Source organism: Phaenicophaeus curvirostris, chromosome 1, assembly GCF_032191515.1.
Source record: "Phaenicophaeus curvirostris isolate KB17595 chromosome 1, BPBGC_Pcur_1.0, whole genome shotgun sequence".
NCBI lineage: Eukaryota > Metazoa > Chordata > Aves > Cuculiformes > Cuculidae > Phaenicophaeus > Phaenicophaeus curvirostris.
In genome coordinates, this window is record NC_091392.1 from 145,294,189 (window position 1) to 145,314,130 (window position 19,942).

The following is a 19,942-nucleotide window of genomic DNA, read 5'->3' on the forward strand; positions in this document are numbered from 1 at the left end:
TGTTTTTCAGTTCCTGTGGAATGGATAAGTTCATGTTGAAAGGGAGAAGAGAAAAAGCTATGCAATAAAATTTATAGTGGTATCTGTCCCTGGTGGAAGAGCCAGTTAAATAGGCTGAAAGAATTATTTGTTGTTGCCCAAGAAGATGGAGCTGAAAATTTACTTCTCTTCTGTAACAATAAGTTTCAGCATCGCGTATTATGGGAAAATGAAATGAGCTAATAAAAAGCTCAGATTTCCCATCGGTAATATGAAGCACGTTGTGTTCAGTTGCTGCTCAATATCTTCTGGAACTTAAAGCACTTGTAAGCAAGACAACAGGACACATGTCTGTAGACAACTTTACTTTTTCTTTCTTTCAGGCATGAAGTTTGCTTCTCTCTCTGGGTAACACCTGTATTGTTCTTTCCCATAGTCAGATTGGGCTTGACACGAGGGCTTAAGTAATCCTTGTAACAATATAGAGCTGCAAGCTTGCTTCTGTTCTGCTGCTCCAATTACGAAGGCAATAGAATAGGATGTAATTGGGCGTATGGGTTAGAATTTCTTAAGTTTTAAGTCCTAGCAGCCTGTAACTTTGTTTCCTGTGGGTCAGCCGAGAATGCCTAAGCTCCAAATGTATTTTTAGCTGTCTTAGAGTTCATTCAGTTCTGTTTTAATGGCAACATGGGGTTGATGTTATTCCCTGCTCTGAAGTTAGTTGGATTTAATGGGTCGGTTTTTTATTTTTCCATTTCTGTAAAAAGCTGAGAAGACAACAATGTCATCAGACGATCTTCCATCCGATGAGGTCGTAATAGTGTACGAGTTAACACCTACCCCTGAACAGCGAGCTCTCGCTGGCTTTCTCAAGCTACCTCCAACGTTCTTCTGTTACAAGAACAAGCCTGGATACGTGAGTGACGAGGATGACGGTAAGGAGTGGCACAGTTGATCTTGGTGTTGCTTTTGTGTGGGGAAAGACTGTAACACACTGCAGTGGTGCAGTCCCTCCCCAAGCACTGGGTGTAGTTCTCGGTGCCTCGATCTGAGGAAGGACATGAGACTGTTGGAGTGTGTCTGGGGTAGAGTAACCAAGATGGTGAAAGGCCTTGAGGGCAAGAGTTACGAGGAGCAGCTGAGGACACTTGCTTTATTCAGAAGGGAGGGCTGAGGGGTGACCTGCCTGCCTTCCCCAGCTTCCTCAAGGTGGGCAGCAGAGAGGGATCTCTCTCTGGTCACCTGCAACAGGACAGGGTTGGAATGGAACAAAGCTGCATCAGGGGAAGTTAACTTAGACTTAGGAAAAGATTGTTCTTTGAGTGTGTTGTTGGTGACTAGAACGGGCTCCTCAGGGCAGTGGTCACAACACCGAGCATGTCACAGTGCAAAGCGGAGTCTGGGTGATGCTGTTGGTGATAAGGGTTAGTTTTACGAACTCCAGTAAGGAGAAGGAAGGTGGACTTGGTGATCCTTTTGGGTCCCTTCCATCTTGTGTAGTCTGTGATGCAGTGAATAATTCTGTCATCTTCCTTATGGCTGAAGATGTACAGCGTTTAGTGGTACTCTTAACAAAAGCACTCAGTAAGAAATGTATTTTCTAAAAACCAAACCTGTGCCACAAATCTGTAACAATCCTGGCACAGAAAAGTTTCAGCAGTGCCCTGCAGCACGCGTAGGCAATATAGAAAGGGAAAGCTTACATGCTGATCTGTGCAACTTGGAAAGAAAGCAAAATTTATGCCTGCTTGCTGGGCTTGTGTGTTGGAAGGGCTTAGCAGCCTTCTCTGTACTCAGAGGGTGCCTGATAACTTATGCTTGTTTCTTGTATTTAAGATGAAGACTATGAAACAGCTGTTAAAAACCTTAATGGAAGGCTGTATCCCAGCGATTCCGAAGAGGAAAAGAAATTGCAAGATCCTGTAAAAGGTACGTCTTCAAACGTGATACTCTAAAATTTCTTCTCTACTGAAACAGAAGCTCTAAAACTGAAGGGTCCTTGGGCACTGAGATGAATTTTTTATGTCCTGAGAGAGGTTTTAAAAGCAGTGATGCTGGTAGCAGAAAAGCTGCATCTCCAAAACCTCCTCTGAGCTCAGCCTGTTGAACTGTTATCAGTAGAATGGTACCTGAAGGAGAAATGTACATTTCAGGTGGCCTCTAAAAAAGAGAAATGGTGCTTGAAAAACTCCTGAAGTCTTACTTGAAGTTGCTGTGGCCATCGTGAGATTATTTAATAATGTGGGTACCAAAAACTGGTTGAGTATTTAGCTGCCTTGCCAGCTATTCTCCCCTAATTTTTATTCTTTCCTTTAGGCATCACAGAAGGAAGTGAATCTGGCAATGAAAGAGAATGTGTTACTGCTTGGGAAAAGAACTCAGTTCCTGAGGAGGAGGGTAAATCAGAAACTCCACAGGATCTTTCTGCATCTGTCTGTGGTGTCAGCAGCGATACTGAGGATGACAGTCCCAAAGACGTTCAGGCAGAAGTTAAAACCGAAGAAACAAAAGTAAGAACTACACCTTTACTAAACATTTTGTCATTAAAGCTGTACAAGTGCCTCAGAGGTGTAAGACTTTGTGTGGTTTTCAGCTTGTGAAAACTAAAACATTCAGTGGGGAGTGTGTCAGTCTGCTGTGGCTGTGCTTCAGGTTTCGGCCAGAACCAAACCAGCGGCTTAAGGACTAAGTTCTTGGGAAGAGAAAGGTGACACGGCTGTTCTCGTAAAGTATAAACTGCTTTGGCCACATTATATCACTCCTAATGCGCAGAGGTAGGACTAATTGGTTTCAGGAGTAGTAGTATTTCTTTAAAAGCATACAGCTTCAGGGATACTTCAGTCTCATGTCATGTTTATGTCCTTGTGTGTTAAGAGTAATGATGAATTTCGGAATGCTTACAACAACAGCTCATCTTATTGGTTTTTTTTTCTAAAATGACTGGGTTTGGTCTCTTAAGGAGGTAGTTTGAATAGTAGGCTTTGCTCGCTTATTTGCTTACTGCTTTACTTCATGTTAATCTCAGGAGAACGAGGCTACAAGCTCAACCAGCTTAGTTTGTGCCAGCGAGGAGGAAGCGCCTACCCCATCAGCCGATGAGGTGACATCATCTGTCCAGTCAGTTACGCGCAGTGAAGAACCAGATTCCCCCTCAGAAACTGTGCCTGTGTCAGAGAATTTATCGGGAGCTAATGACAAACCTGTAGACTTGTCAACTAAAAAGAGTGATTTGGACTGCTTGGAGTCAACACAAGGTAAGGTCAGGGGTGCGTTCTCGTTTTCTTGGGAATGCAATTATGCTTTTCAGTAGATGACTTTGTGTGATGCATTTGCTGCCTTGGGGAGAAGTAGGACCAACACCGAATGAGGAGCATGAGTACTAGTCTAGTAGGAACGTGACTGGGGATTACAACAGTTGTATCCATCAAATTCTAGTGTGTTCAAATGGAATTCCCACAGAGCAATGTTAGTGCTTGTTGTATTTATATAGGGTGAACTTCCTGAAGTTCGCTGTTCAATAGAGCATGACTACTTAGAGCTCTGTGAATCTGCATAGAAATCACGTGCTGAAACTCTCTCAGTCTGTCTGGAGGCCCTTTGTAACACACTTAATTAAAGACTGTGACAAGTGCCCTACAAGCTTTAAATGTTTTGAAAGTTTAGAAGAACGTGGAGATTTCTCCAGTTTCTTCTTGTGACTGCATACATGGCTCACTTTTTCTTTGCAAAAGGCACGGAAAAACCTTTGACTTTCTTCTCTTATTTGACAGAAAACAGAGCCATCACATTTGGTTTTGGCAGTAGTGCAGGCTTGTCGTTTGCAGATCTGGCTTCCAAGAACTCTGGAGACTTTGCTTTTGGCTCAAAAGGTGAGTTAAACTTGTCTGAGGCAGGCAGTCAGCTGGACTTCTGCTTCATACAATACACCCCTGTGCACCAAATTTCTGCCGATTGCTTGGTGAGCAACAGTTTGGGGACTCTGTGTAGGTTTTTTTAGTTCTGCACAAGAAGTTTACAATGTAGCTTTCTTCATTTTAGATAAAAACTTCAAATGGGCAAATACAGGAGCAGCTGTGTTTGGAGAGACAGCCCGTAAAGCAGATGAAGAGGAAGGTGGTAGTGATGATGAGGTGGTACATAGTGATGACATCCACTTTGAGCCAATTGTGTCCTTGCCAGAGGTAAGGGGATTTCTGGGATATATGCCGACACTGAGATGGTAAGAATGTCTTCTAGCACAGCAGGATTTTTAAAAATGGTTTGCTTAACTGAGTTTGCTTTCAGAGTTGTTTGCTTTGTTCTGTAGGTCTTGCACTGCCTGTGTAGAAACACCTGTTGTTTAAACCTTTGCTTAGCACTTGGGAAGTGCCTGGTGCATCAGTTAATGAAATGAACTTCGAAGGCTTTTGTACCTTGTTATCTGGATGCAAATTTGTACACCTGACTTGTAGGAGCTAAAACTGATACACTATGGCATACTTGAAAAGCAAAGGGAGAAACTCCTTGTTTGTGCTGTTGTTGGAGAAAGAAACTCAATGAGTAAAGTTCCATTCTAATATGCCAGAATTGTCACGCTTGTATGTAATACAGTTTAATATGGTTGGTGAGAGAAGCTCTCTGGAAGTCACAGGAACTTTGCTGTGCTGTTGTTTAGGTGGAGGTAAAATCTGGGGAAGAAGATGAAGAAATTCTCTTCAAAGAGAGGGCAAAACTTTACAGATGGGACCGGGATGCTACTCAGTGGAAGGAGCGTGGTGTTGGAGAGATCAAGATCCTCTTCCATACACAAAAGAAATACTACAGAGTCCTCATGAGAAGGGACCAAGTGCTTAAAGTCTGTGCAAACCACGTCATCACCAAAGAAATGAACTTGGTGCCCTCGGATACCTCAAACAATGCTTTAATTTGGACAGCCACCGATTACGCTGGTGAGTGTTTCAGGTGGTTTCTGTTTTCTCTAGGTAATCTCTAGTTTCTGTGGCTTGTTTTTTTTTCCCGGAGATTGTATAAGAGAAGAGGTGTTTGTTTCTGACTGTATGGAAAGCAGCTGAAGAAACCTGTTCTGGGCTTTTTTTTCAGATGGTGAAGTAAAAGTGGAGCAACTCGCAGTCCGGTTTAAAAGCCAAGAAATGGCTGATTCTTTCAAGAGGAGGTTTGAAGAGTGCCAGCAGAGCTTGTCAGAGCTGCAGAAGGGCCACTTATCTCTGGCAGCAGGACTGTCAAAGGACACCAACCCTGTTGTGTACTTTGAAGTTTCTGCCGATGACGAACCTCTAGGACACATAACCATGGAGCTCTTTGCCAACATCGTCCCTCGAACTGCTGAAAATTTCCGGGCCCTGTGCACGGGAGAGAAAGGCTTTGGATTCAAGAACTCCAGCTTTCACAGAATAGTCCCTGACTTTGTGTGCCAGGTAAGCATAGCAGGAAGCCTCTGGATTGAGGGAATGAGATACACCTGGCCTTGCAGTGGCACTTTATGGAATCACTTCCATGGGAGAACATGTTCTTGCTGGCAGTATGTGCAAGATACTTTTACCTGCCCTTTCCATCTGCGAGTTGCCTGCTGCTGTAGTGTTACCTACTGCTGCCATGTTAGTGTGGACTTCAAACTGGAGATGGAGATCTCCTCTTACGATGGATGAGGGCCCTGTTGCTGAACAGGAACATCAAGGAAAGCAGGGGTCCCCAAAATAACCATTCAGCTTTCCCTACAGATAGGGATGCTCACCTGCCAAGATCACATCTTTCCAGGCTTCCCTTACATTTTAAAGTACACTTTGTATTTTAGAAAACTTGTGCTTTAACATTGATATTCCAAAGTTTTTTAGATGCTCAATTTTCCCTCTAAAAGAAGTCTCCTAGATCTCATTGACATATAGTGGATTCTTTGTTAGAATGCTCAGTCTTCACTGTTGAAAGGCAATAGGATTTTACTGCTGTTTTGTGTACGGGGGCTTGCAAACTAATGCTGTGCCTTTTTTTTTGTTTTTCTGTTTTTCTGTAAGGGAGGTGATATAACAAACCACGATGGAACTGGTGGACGGTCGATTTACGGAACAGCATTTGAAGATGAGAACTTTGAAGTGAAACACACTGGTCCTGGATTGTTGTCCATGGCAAATAAGGGCAGAGATACAAATACTTCCCAGTTCTTCGTAACACTTAAAAAAGCAGAACACTTGGACTTCAAGCACGTGGTGTTTGGGTTTGTGAAAGATGGCATGGATGTTGTGAAAAAGATGGAATCCTTTGGCTCTCCTAAAGGGCTTGTGAATGGGAGGATTGTCATTACAGACTGTGGACAAATATAGAATTATTACTTTGAGTACTGAGATGTTCTAGCAGTGTCAGTCATTATTTAGGTGTTATTAACTTACGATTTCAGCTTCTTGAAATGGACTCTTCAGATGTATAAATGTAAAATGACAGGTTATAGTTGGGGTTTTTTTGTGTTCTAATTGAATTTTTGCATGTCAAATCAAGAGTTCAGACACTGGTATCTTCTAGGGTGTATTTGTGTTATCCTGACACATTTGTATTAAATGTCAAATTTTAAAAATTAAATCCTCAGTCTTATTAAAATAAATGTGGTGTTTTCACTTTGGTTTAAGAATGAGAAACTTGGATAATTTCGCTTCCTGCTCATGTAAATATCTTCTTTTGAATGTGGAAATTGTAGGTGGTACTTGCTGATCAGTTAACTCGAAGGCCTTTGCAAGATAATCTGCAGGAAGGCAGCTGAGGCAGCAAGCGAGTAGGTGCTGGTTTGTGCTGCCTGCACACCCCTCTGATATTTGAAAGCTCAAGCATCATTCATAAGCATTTTGGTTTGGTTTTTTTTTGCTAGAGAAGCATACTGACATTTTATTTTATACATAGACTATTTCTAAAGGGCAGTTTAGTGCAAACCTTCTGGCTGCTCTTTGATGTTGCCTGAAATGCTGTGCTTCTGCTATGATGGGACTCTCCTTGTTTTCTTCTCAGTGTATTTATTTGCTCCGTTTCCTTCTCTGACTTTGCTGCACAACTGAGTAACTGCAGCAGTAGTTTTATCTTTTCAAACTTTCTCAGTAGTGGATATGCATGAATAAATGGGGGGTGGGGTGTTTTTTTAATATATCTCCACTCTGTGGCTCAGTGCTGGCATTATTTTTTCCAAGGTAACCCATTTGGCGTTATGATCCTTGTGTTAAAAACATGGAACTCCTCTATCCAGCCTTAAGGTATTTCTGATATTTTTTTGGAAGCAAGGTAAGGGTGCTTCTTCCAAAGACTGTTTGGTGATGTGAAAGCTGGGGGCAGCCATGGCTGCAGCCACCACAAGACAGTGGAGTTCACCATCCTGCATTGAAATAGGGCAATTAGCAGGATTACAAAATGACTTCAGGAGAGCTGGCTTTAGCCTCTTCGAAGGCTTACTTGGAGGAATCCTGTGGGAGGGGACTCTAGCAGCTAGCGGCATCCCAGAGAGCTAGGGAATAGTCAGGAGCTTCTTCCTCCACACTCAAGCTTGGTGCATCCCTAGAAATAAGTAATCAAGCAAAGTAGGCAGGAGGCTTTCATGGATGAGTAAAGAGCCTCTGGAATAACTTAACCATAAGAAAAGTTTACAGAGGGTGGAAAAAAGGACTGTCTCCATGGGGGGGAATGGAGGAATGCTGTCAGGTATGTATGGATGCATGAGGAAGGCTAAGGCCCACTTGGAATTCAATCTGGCGAAGGTTACTGAGGACGAGCAGGGCTGCTTCAAGTACATTGGAAGCAAAAGGAAGACTAGGGAAAATGTGGGTCTGCAGCTGAATGAGGTGTGTGCCCTCGTGATAGAGGATGTAGAGAAGGTGGAATTGCGGAATGCTGCCTTTGCTTCAGTCTTTACTGCTAAGGCTGGCACTTGGGAAACCCAGACCCTGGAGGAAAGAGAAAGTCTGCAGAAAGGAAGACTGAACCTTGGTCGAGGAGGATTGTGTTAGAAATCATCTAGGCAAAGTGGGCACCCACAAATCCATGGGCCCTGATGGGATGCACCCAAGAGTGCTGAGGAAGCTGGAAGATGTTATAGCTAAGCTGTTCTCTGTCATCTTTGAAAGATCATGGAGAACAGGAGAGAGGTGCCTGAGGTCTGGAAAAAAGCTAATATCAATCTAATCTTTAAAAAGGGCAAGAAGGAGGGAGCACTTGTGAAACTACAGGCCAGGCAGCCTTATTTGCATCATCCCTGGTAAGATGATGGAACAGCTCATCCTGAATATCATCTCCAAGCACCAAGAATAAAAGGTTATCGGAAGTGGTCAGTGTGGCTTCACCACAGGCAAGCCATTCTGGACCAGTGTGATATCCTGCTATGATGTCATCATGGGCTGGTTAGACAGGGTAGGATGGTGGATGTTGTCTACTCAGCTTCAGCAAGGCTTTGACATTTTCTACCGTAGACAGCATCCTTGTAGGTAACTTTTGGAAGTGTGGGTTAGATGAATGTACAGTGAGGTGGGCTGAGAACTGGCTGAGCGGCAGAGCATCCTTTATCAGGCCTGGGCAGCATGAGGGAATGATCTTCGTTGATCGCATGCAATGAGACACGAGCTGAGGATGGGATCTATTTCCCAGTGCCATGATGCATATGGATAAAACTTCTGAGGAATCTTATGCATGTTCTGTTACTTTTTAAAGTCTAATTTTAATGTTATTATGAACTTCATAACAGCTAAATCTCTTCCTAATTTGGGGCTGTGTCCAACTCTGCCTGACCTTGCATTTGAGATGGGGAAAGTCTGCAGGCAGAGGTGGTTACAGAAGCAGAGCCCTCCGCTCAGCACAGCTCATGCTGCACACACGACGTTATCTCCAAAGAATAAACCATGTCTGGGAAAAACACTGCTTCAAAGAAAACACACTCAGGGACGTTCTGTCTAGCTTTCAAAAAATACAATTAATCAATTAATTTGAAATTTAACTCTACATCAGGTTAAATAAATATTTGATATGAGCTGGCAATGTGCACTTGCAGCCCAGGTGGCAAACCACATCCTGGGCTGCATCAGAAGAAGTGCAGCCAGCAGGTCCAGGGAGGTGATTCTGCCCCTCTGTTCCTCTCTCGTGAAACTTCGTCTGGAGTATTGTGTCCAATTCTGGAATCTTCAACATAAGAAGGAGATGGGGCTGTTGGAACAGGTCCAGCTGAGGGTTACAAAGATGATCCAAGGGCTGGAGCACCTCCAATACCAGGCCAGGCTGAGAGAGTTGGGCTTGTTCAGCCTGGAGAAGGGAAGGCTCTGAGCAGACCTTATAGAGACCTTCCAGTACCTGAAGCGGCTACAAGAAAGCTGGACAGGGACTGTTTACAAAGGCTTGTGGTGATAGGGTGAGGGGCAGATTTAGTCTAGACATAAGGAAGAATTTCTTCACTATGAGGGTGGTGAGACACTGGAACAGGTTGTCCAGGGAAACTGTGTCTGCCCATCCCTGGAGGTGTTCAAGGCCAGGTTGATGGAGCCTTGGGTAACCTGGTCTGGTGGGAGGTGTCCCTGCCCATGGCAAGGGTCTTGGAACTGCATGATCTGTAAGGTCCCTCCAACCAAAACCACTCCATGATTAACCCCCACTGTAACCGCATCCCCTTAAGACTTAAGAAATTCTAACCTCATGCCCAGTTACATCCTATTCTCTGTAAGGCTGGGGGTGCGAGAGGGCGATGCATGAATCAGCCTGGGAGTGCTGAGCTGGGAGTGCTCGGAATGCGTGTAATGGGGAAAATAATTTCTGCCGTGTATCATTCACTGTGAGAATTGCTGCCCTTATTTAGAATGTTTCGTTTTTGTCTAAAACCTTCAGGTGCCTCCCAGGTGGGCACTAAAACCCAACTCAAACAAACAAAACTCCAACCAGCCAATACACAATGCTTACACTGGTCTGTCTTCCCTCTTTGCTTACATTCTCCCATAAGAAAACTTCCAATCTTATTTTCCAAATCTGGCTGCTTGTTCTCATGGCCAGGTGTTTTTTGGCACTTTCCTCTAGGCTGTGCTTTCAGCTTTAGTCCTTATTTTCTGCTGTTTTTCAGTTCCTGTGGAATGGATAAGTTCATGTTGAAAGGGAGAAGAGAAAAAGCTATGCAATAAAATTTATAGTGGTATCTGTCCCTGGTGGAAGAGCCAAATAGGCTGAAAGAACTATTTGTTGTTGCCCAAGAAGATGGAGCTGAAAATTCTCTTCTGTAACAATAAGTTTCAGCATCGCTTATTATGGGAAAATGAGATGAGCTAATAAAAAGCTCAGATTTCCCATCGGTAATGTGAAGCATGTTGTGTTCAGTTGCTGCTCAATATCTTCTGGAACTTAAAGCACTTGTAAGCAAGACAACAGGACACATGTCTGTAGACAACTTTACTTTTTCTTTCTTTCAGGCATGAAGTTTGCTTCTCTCTCTGGGTAACACCTGTATTGTTCTTTCCCATAGTCAGATTGGGCTTGACACGAGGGCTTAAGTAATCCTTGTAACAATATAGAGCTGCAAGCTTGCTTCTGTTCTGCTGCTCCAATTACGAAGGCAATAGAATAGGATGTAATTGGGCGTATGGGTTAGAATTTCTTAAGTTTTAAGTCCTAGCAGCCTGTAACTTTGTTTCCTGTGGGTCAGCCGAGAATGCCTAAGCTCCAAATGTATTTTTAGCTGTCTTAGAGTTCATTCAGTTCTGTTTTAATGGCAACATGGGGTTGATGTTATTCCCTGCTCTGAAGTTAGTTGGATTTAATGGGTCGGTTTTTTATTTTTCCATTTCTGTAAAAAGCTGAGAAGACAACAATGTCATCAGACGATCTTCCATCCGATGAGGTCGTAATAGTGTACGAGTTAACACCTACCCCTGAACAGCGAGCTCTCGCTGGCTTTCTCAAGCTACCTCCAACGTTCTTCTGTTACAAGAACAAGCCTGGATACGTGAGTGACGAGGATGACGGTAAGGAGTGGCACAGTTGATCTTGGTGTTGCTTTTGTGTGGGGAAAGACTGTAACACACTGCAGTGGTGCAGTCCCTCCCCAAGCACTGGGTGTAGTTCTCGGTGCCTCGATCTGAGGAAGGACATGAGACTGTTGGAGTGTGTCTGGGGTAGAGTAACCAAGATGGTGAAAGGCCTTGAGGGCAAGAGTTACGAGGAGCAGCTGAGGACACTTGCTTTATTCAGAAGGGAGGGCTGAGGGGTGACCTGCCTGCCTTCCCCAGCTTCCTCAAGGTGGGCAGCAGAGAGGGATCTCTCTCTGGTCACCTGCAACAGGACAGGGTTGGAATGGAACAAAGCTGCATCAGGGGAAGTTAACTTAGACTTAGGAAAAGATTGTTCTTTGAGTGTGTTGTTGGTGACTAGAACGGGCTCCTCAGGGCAGTGGTCACAACACCGAGCATGTCACAGTGCAAAGCGGAGTCTGGGTGATGCTGTTGGTGATAAGGGTTAGTTTTACGAACTCCAGTAAGGAGAAGGAAGGTGGACTTGGTGATCCTTTTGGGTCCCTTCCATCTTGTGTAGTCTGTGATGCAGTGAATAATTCTGTCATCTTCCTTATGGCTGAAGATGTACAGCGTTTAGTGGTACGCTTAACAAAAGCACTCAGAAAGAAATGTATTTTCTAAAAACCAAACTTGTGCCACAAATCTGTAACAATCCTGGCACAGAAAAGTTTCAGCAGTGCCCTGCAGCACGCGTAGGCAAAATAGAAAGGGAAAGCTTACATGCTGATCTGTGCAACTTGGAAAGAAAGCAAAATTTATGCCTGCTTGCTGGGCTTGTGTGTTGGAAGGGCTTAGCAGCCTTCTCTGTACTCAGAGGGTGCCTGATAACTTATGCTTGTTTCTTGTATTTAAGATGAAGACTATGAAACAGCTGTTAAAAACCTTAATGGAAGGCTGTATCCCAGCGATTCCGAAGAGAAAAAGAAATTGCAAGATCCTGTAAAAGGTACATCTTCAAACACAATACCCTTAAAGTTCTTCATTGCTGCATGGAAATTCCCTGATGGCAACAGAAAACCATGTACGGTGAATTTCCAGTTCTAGTCACCAGAAGCAGAGTTGAGTTAATCTTGACTTCTACTGCATGAAGAGAAATGCTGTTTGAAAAAATCTTCAAGTCTTACTTGAAGTTGCTCTGGCCATCGTGAGATTATTTAATAATGTGGGTACCAAAAACTGGTTGAGTATTTAGCTGCCTTGCCAGCTATTCTCCCCTAATTTTTATTCTTTCCTTTAGGCATCACAGAAGGAAGTGAATCTGGCAATGAAAGAGAATGTGTTACTGCTTGGGAAAAGAACTCAGTTCCTGAGGAGGAGGGTAAATCAGAAACTCCACAGGATCTTTCTGCATCTGTCTGTGGTGTCAGCAGCGATACTGAGGATGACAGTCCCAAAGACGTTCAGGCAGAAGTTAAAACCGAAGAAACAAAAGTAAGAACTACACCTTTACTAAACATTTTGTCATTAAAGCTGTACAAGTGCCTCAGAGGTGTAAGACTTTGTGTGGTTTTCAGCTTGTGAAAACTAAAACATTCAGTGGGGAGTGTGTCAGTCTGCTGTGGCTGTGCTTCAGGTTTCGGCCAGAACCAAACCAGCGGCTTAAGGACTAAGTTCTTGGGAAGAGAAAGGTGACACGGCTGTTCTCGTAAAGTATAAACTGCTTTGGCCACATTATATCACTCCTAATGCGCAGAGGTAGGACTAATTGGTTTCAGGAGTAGTAGTATTTCTTTAAAAGCATACAGCTTCAGGGATACTTCAGTCTCATGTCATGTTTATGTCCTTGTGTGTTAAGAGTAATGATGAATTTCGGAATGCTTACAACAACAGCTCATCTTATTGGTTTTTTTTTCTAAAATGACTGGGTTTGGTCTCTTAAGGAGGTAGTTTGAATAGTAGGCTCTGCTCGCTTATTTGCTTACTGCTTTACTTCATGTTAATCTCAGGAGAACGAGGCTACAAGCTCAACCAGCTTAGTTTGTGCCAGCGAGGAGGAAGCGCCTACCCCATCAGCCGATGAGGTGACATCATCTGTCCAGTCAGTTACGCGCAGTGAAGAACCAGATTCCCCCTCAGAAACTGTGCCTGTGTCAGAGAATTTATCGGGAGCTAATGACAAACCTGTAGACTTGTCAACTAAAAAGAGTGATTTGGACTGCTTGGAGTCAACACAAGGTAAGGTCAGGGGTGCATTCTCGTTTTCTTGGGAATGCAATTATGCTTTTCAGTAGATGACTTTGTGTGATGCATTTGCTGCCTTGGGGAGAAGTAGGACCAATACCGAATGAGGAGCATGAGTACTAGTCTAGTAGGAACGTGACTGGGGATTACAACAGTTGTATCCATCAAATTCTAGTGTGTTCAAATGGAATTCCCACAGAGCAATGTTAGTGCTTGTTGTATTTATATAGGGTGAACTTCCTGAAGTTCGCTGTTCAATAGAGCATGACTACTTAGAGCTCTGTGAATCTGCATAGAAATCACGTGCTGAAACTCTCTCACTCTGTCTGGAGGCCCTTTGTAACACACTTAATTAAAGACTGTGACAAGTGTCCTACAAGCTTTAAATGTTTTGAAAGTTTAGAAGAACGTGGAGATTTCTCCAGTTTCTTCTTGTGACTGCATACATGGCTCACTTTTTCTTTGCAAAAGGCACGGAAAAACCTTTGACTTTCTCCTCTTATTTGACAGAAAACAGAGCCATCACATTTGGTTTTGGCAGTAGTGCAGGCTTGTCGTTTGCAGATCTGGCTTCCAAGAACTCTGGAGACTTTGCTTTTGGCTCAAAAGGTGAGTTAAACTTGTCTGAGGCAGGCAGTCAGCTGGACTTCTGCTTCATACAATACACCCCTGTGCACCAAATTTCTGCCGATTGCTTGGTGAGCAACAGTTTGGGGACTCTGTGTAGGTTTTTTTAGTTCTGCACAAGAAGTTTACAATGTAGCTTTCTTCATTTTAGATAAAAACTTCAAATGGGCAAATACAGGAGCAGCTGTGTTTGGAGAGACAGCCCGTAAAGCAGATGAAGAGGAAGGTGGTAGTGATGATGAGGTGGTACATAGTGATGACATCCACTTTGAGCCAATTGTGTCCTTGCCAGAGGTAAGGGGATTTCTGGGATATATGCCGACACTGAGATGGTAAGAATGTCTTCTAGCACAGCAGGATTTTTAAAAATGCTTTGCTTAACTGAGTTTGCTTTCAGAGTTGTTTGCTTTGTTCTGTAGGTCTTGCACTGCCTGTGTAGAAACACCTGTTGTTTAAACCTTTGCTTAGCACTTGGGAAGTGCCTGGTGCATCAGTTAATGAAATGAACTTCGAAGGCTTTTGTACCTTGTTATCTGGATGCAAATTTGTACACCTGACTTGTAGGAGCTAAAACTGATACACTATGGCATACTTGAAAAGCAAAGGGAGAAACTCCTTGTTTGTGCTGTTGTTGGAGAAAGAAACTCAATGAGTAAAGTTCCATTCTAATATGCCAGAATTGTCACGCTTGTATGTAATACAGTTTAATATGGTTGGTGAGAGAAGCTCTCTGGAAGTCACAGGAACTTTGCTGTGCTGTTGTTTAGGTGGAGGTAAAATCTGGGGAAGAAGATGAAGAAATTCTCTTCAAAGAGAGGGCAAAACTTTACAGATGGGACCGGGATGCTACTCAGTGGAAGGAGCGTGGTGTTGGAGAGATCAAGATCCTCTTCCATACACAAAAGAAATACTACAGAGTCCTCATGAGAAGGGACCAAGTGCTTAAAGTCTGTGCAAACCACGTCATCACCAAAGAAATGAACTTGGTGCCCTCTGATACCTCAAACAATGCTTTAATTTGGACAGCCACCGATTACGCTGGTGAGTGTTTCAGGTGGTTTCTGTTTTCTCTAGGTAATCTCTAGTTTCTGTGGCTTGTTTTTTTTTCCCGGAGATTGTATAAGAGAAGAGGTGTTTGTTTCTGACTGTATGGAAAGCAGCTGAAGAAACCTGTTCTGGGCTTTTTTTTCAGATGGTGAAGTAAAAGTGGAGCAACTCGCAGTCCGGTTTAAAAGCCAAGAAATGGCTGATTCTTTCAAGAGGAGGTTTGAAGAGTGCCAGCAGAGCTTGTCAGAGCTGCAGAAGGGCCACTTATCTCTGGCAGCAGGACTGTCAAAGGACACCAACCCTGTTGTGTACTTTGAAGTTTCTGCCGATGACGAACCTCTAGGACACATAACCATGGAGCTCTTTGCCAACATCGTCCCTCGAACTGCTGAAAATTTCCGGGCCCTGTGCACGGGAGAGAAAGGCTTTGGATTCAAGAACTCCAGCTTTCACAGAATAGTCCCTGACTTTGTGTGCCAGGTAAGCATAGCAGGAAGCCTCTGGATTGAGGGAATGAGATACACCTGGCCTTGCAGTGGCACTTTATGGAATCACTTCCATGGGAGAACATGTTCTTGCTGGCAGTATGTGCAAGATACTTTTACCTGCCCTTTCCATCTGCGAGTTGCCTGCTGCTGTAGTGTTACCTAGTGCTGCCATGTTAGTGTGGACTTCAAACTGGAGATGGAGATCTCCTCTTACGATGGATGAGGGCCCTGTTGCTGAACAGGAACATCAAGGAAAGCAGGGGTCCCCAAAATAACCATTCAGCTTTCCCTACAGATAGGGACGCTCACCTGCCAAGATCACATCTTTCCAGGCTTCCCTTACATTTTAAAGTACACTTTGTATTTTAGAAAACTTGTGCTTTAACATTGATATTCCAAAGTTTTTTAGATGCTCAATTTTCCCTCTAAAAGAAGTCTCCTAGATCTCATTGACATGTAGCGGATTCTTTGTTAGAATGCTCAGTCTTCACTGTTGAAAGGCAATAGGATTTTACTGCTGTTTTGTGTACGGGGGCTTGCAAACTAATGCTGTGCCTTTTTTTTTGTTTTTCTGTTTTTCTGTAAGGGAGGTGATATAACAAACCACGATGGAACTGGTGGACGGTCGATTTACGGAACAGCATTTGAAGATGAGAACTTTGAAGTGAAACACACTGGTCCTGGATTGTTGTCCATGGCAAATAAGGGCAGAGATACAAATACTTCCCAGTTCTTCATAACACTTAAAAAAGCAGAACACTTGGACTTCAAGCACGTGGTGTTTGGGTTTGTGAAAGATGGCATGGATGTTGTGAAAAAGATGGAATCCTTTGGCTCTCCTAAAGGGCTTGTGAATGGGAGGATTGTCATTACAGACTGTGGACAAATATAGAATTATCACTTCGAGTACTGAAATATTCCAGCAGTGTCGGTCAGTATTTAGAGCTTACTGACTAATCATTGACTCATGTATTCATGCTGACTTGTTTAATAAAGAGAATCAATCTGGCATTTTGATCTGTGAGTTCAAAATATGGAAGTCATGTATTCAGCTTTAAGGTGGTTTTGTATCTTTTTTAAAGGAAGGAGATCAATGGCATGAGGTCAAATGCTGGGTCCTGCACTTGGGGCACAACAACCCTATGCAGAGCTACAGACTAGGAGAAGTCTGTCTAGAAAGCTGCCTGAAGGAGAAGGACCTGGGGGTGTTGGTTGACAGTCAACCTAATATGAGCCAGCAGTGTGCCCAGGTGGCCAAGAAGGCCAATGGCATCTTGGCTTGTATCAGAAACGGCGTGACCAGCAGGGTCAGGGAGGTTCTTCTCCCTCTGTACTCGGCACTGGTGAGACCGCTCCTTGAATCCTGTGTTCAGTTCTGGGCCCCTCACCACAAGAAGGATGTTGAGGCTCTGAAGCATGTCCGGAGAAGACAGATGAGGCTGGTAAGGAGGCTGAAGAACAGGTCTTATGAGGAGCAGCTGAGGGAACTGGGGTTATTTAGCCTTGAGGAGGCTGAGGAGACCTTATAGCTCTCTACAACTACCTGAAAGGAAGTTGTGGAGAGGAGGGTGCTGGCCTCTTTCCCAAGTGACAGGGGACAGGACTAGAGGGAATGGCCTCTAGCTCCACCAGGGGAAGATTTAGGCTGGACATTAGGAAAGAATTTTTTACAGAAAGTGTCATTGGGCACTGGAACAGGCTACCCAGGGAGGTGGTGGAGCCACCTTCCCTGGAAGTATTTAGAAGACGCGTGGGCGAGGTGCTGAGGGGCATGGTTTAGTGATTGATTGGAATAGTTGGACTCGATGATCCAGTGGGTCTTTTCAAACCTGGTGATTCTATGAGTCTATGAATTTCTTCACCATGAGGGTGGTGAGACACCAGCACAGGTTGCCCAGGGAAGCAGTGGCTGCCCCATCCCTGGAGGTGTTCAAGGCCAGGATGAATGGGCCATTGAGCAGTTCGGTCCGGTGGGAGGTGTCCCTGCCCGTGACAGGGGGGTTGGAACTGGGTGATCTTGAAATTCCCTCCAGCCCCACCGGCCCCACGATTAAGCACCCAGAGTAACCTCAACCCCTTCCGCTTCCGGCCCGGCCCCTCGCGCGAGCCCGCCGGAGGGGGAGGGGAAGCAGCCGCTGCGCACGCGCCGCCTGCCTCGCCCCGCCCCTCCCTCGGCGGCGGCTGGTTCGAGCGGCACGACGGGAGCCGGGGCGGGGTGAGCGGGGGGCGCGGGGGGAAGGGGCTGCGGCCCCTGGGAACCGCGCGGGCTGCAAGGGTGACCTGAGGGCGGGAGCACCTCCCGTGCGAGGACAGGCTGGGAGAGTTGGGCTTGTTCAGCCTGGAGAAGGGAAGGCTCCAGCGAGACCTTATAGCGACCTTCCAGTACCTGAAGGGGCTACAAGAAAGCTGGGGAGGGACTGTTCACAAAGGCTTGTGGTGATAGGGCAAAGGGCAATGGGTACAAACTGGAGAGGAGCAGATTTAGACTAGACATAGGAAAAATTTCTTCACCGTGAGAGTGGTGAGGCACTGGCACAGGCTGCCTAGGGGGTGTTCCTGCCCGTGGCGGGGGGGTTGGAATTGGGTGATCTTTAAGGGCCTTCCGACCCAAACTATTCTGTGATTCTGTGATCTCCCAGGAAACAGCGGTTTGAAACGCTGTGCGCTCCCAGGAGCTCCTCGCCTCTGCTTTTTGTAGAACTATAGAGTGATTTGGGTAGCGAGGGCGCTTAAAGCCCATGGAGTTCCAGCCCCTGTGACTGGCCAGGACACCCTACAGGATCGGGCTGCCCAAGGCCCATCCAGCCTGGCCCTGAGCACCTACAGGGACCAGGTGTTCAGTATTGTGTCCAGTTCTGGAATCCTCAGTGCAAGAAGGATATGGAGTTGTTGGAACATGTACAGAGAAAGGCTACAAAGGTGATCCAAGGGCTGGAGCACCTTCCCGATGAGAAAAAATTTGGCAGGCTGAGAGTTGGGATTGTTCAGCCTGGAGAAGAGAAGGCTCTGAGGAGATCTTATAGTGACCGTCCAATACCTGAAAGGGGCATACAAGAAAGCTGGGGAGGGACTGTTCACAAAGACTTGTGGTGATAGAACAAGGGGGAACAGGTATAAACTGGAGAGGGGCAGGTTTAGGCTAGACATCAGGAAGAATTTCTTCACTGTGAGAGTGGTGAGATTCTGGAACAGGTTGCCAAGGGAAGTTGTGGCTGCCCCACCCCTGGAGGTGTTCAGGGCCAGGTTGGATGGGGCCTTGGGTAACCTGATAGAGTGGGATGTCTCCGACCATGGCAGGGGCGTTGGAACTAGATGATCTTTAAGGTCCCTTCCAACCCTAACTATTCTATGATTCTATGATTTTTGCCTGTGATTTTCTGGTGCTGCCAGGTGGGCGGGGTAGTGCCCGAATCATCTTAGAAGTGGTTAACTGGGCATGCACAAAATGTGTGTAACAGGGAAACTCTGCTTTCACTGCAGGGACCGCTTCCCTTATTTAGAATGTGTTAGAAGTGTTTGTGGTTTCTTGGAAAGCTCTTTTTTTCAGGGAGTGAGAATCTGTACTGTATCTAGTCAACCAGAGGAGAATCAACCCCATCGTTTTTAAGAGCCTGCCACAAGGACCAAACAGTAAATTATGTTTGGCATTATTCCCTTGCTGAGGTAAAACAGTGTTGTTTTACACTGGAAAGAGCTGGGTTCTTTGCACCAATGTGAATGAAGGAGCTGCATTGTCATTTCTTCTCCATTACTTGGACAGACATAAGTGTTTATGAATCTAATCTATTAATCTGCCCAAAAATCCAGCAGCGAAGACACCCCTCCCTTGCTGGTGTTTCAAAGGCCTTTGATGCTTTGTAGAAGCAATATAGGCTGGGTAGGCACTCACTTCTGTTTTGCCTGAGGTCTGTTTGTTTTTTACTGATACAAATTTTTGCAATTTCTTGCTTGCATCTGTATTCCATGAGGCAGATGCTTCCAGTGTGCCCAGGGGATAACTTATTTAAGTATTCAGACTTGTGCTGCAAAGGAAGTAAGTGTAAAAATGCGCATGAGCAGCCAAAGACTGGAAGAGATTGAGAGCTGGATTTGCACTAGGCATATAGTTGGACTGGGAGATAAGTTGGTCCTGGGAATCATCAAATGAGCAAAGACACTTTTTTTTTCTGAGGAAATGCGACTTGCCATTTTAAGATTAAGAACTGCCCCAAATATGAGGTGAAGATTTGAGTTCCTTAGCAGTGAAAATCTGGATATACCTACCCTTATTTCATCCAGAAGTATTTGCAACTCTGGTAGTATTTTGTGGTGCTCTAGGTGCTGTGTTTTCCATGTGGAAAATTCTTCTTTGAATTGCGTTCTTTAAAGAAAAATAGTTTTCAAACTTTATCTTTAAAAACTATCACTGAGACTTTAAAGTGTAAAGCTTGCAAGGAAGGAAATGCTAGATTTGTTTGTGCTTGTTATTTCATTAACAAATGGTGTTTGTGTACAAGAAACACTGTAGTTGATTGCTTAATCTAGAGCATAGCAGAGAGATACAGTGAAACACATCTGAGATCATGAGAGCTGCTTTGAGCCTAAGTGTATGGTTTTCTAATGTACAGTTAGTTGATT

General features: G+C 44.6%; 1 protein-coding gene across 4 annotated transcripts in view; it reads left to right on the top strand.

Moving 5' to 3' along the window:
• RGPD4 (RANBP2 like and GRIP domain containing 4) overlaps positions 1–16,268 on the top strand; it is a 40,833-nt gene extending 24,565 nt beyond the window's left edge. For 2 of the 4 annotated variants that reach the window (XM_069877521.1, XM_069877530.1), the window contains 9 exons: positions 747–914; positions 1,816–1,908; positions 2,296–2,489; positions 3,005–3,233; positions 3,750–3,848; positions 4,018–4,160; positions 4,634–4,907; positions 5,059–5,393; positions 5,988–6,568. In XM_069877521.1, the coding sequence (XP_069733622.1) occupies positions 747–914; positions 1,816–1,908; positions 2,296–2,489; positions 3,005–3,233; positions 3,750–3,848; positions 4,018–4,160; positions 4,634–4,907; positions 5,059–5,393; positions 5,988–6,293 (1,841 nt within the window). In that variant the 3' untranslated portion in view covers positions 6,294–6,568. Of the gene's footprint in view, positions 1–746; positions 915–1,815; positions 1,909–2,295; positions 2,490–3,004; positions 3,234–3,749; positions 3,849–4,017; positions 4,161–4,633; positions 4,908–5,058; positions 5,394–5,987; positions 6,569–10,732; positions 10,935–11,835; positions 11,929–12,219; positions 12,414–12,928; positions 13,158–13,673; positions 13,773–13,941; positions 14,085–14,557; positions 14,832–14,982; positions 15,318–15,911 lie in introns of those variants that run through there. The other 2 variants (XM_069877549.1, XM_069877538.1) reach the window with 2 other exon arrangements.
• The last annotated feature ends 3,674 nt before the right edge of the window (positions 16,269–19,942 follow it).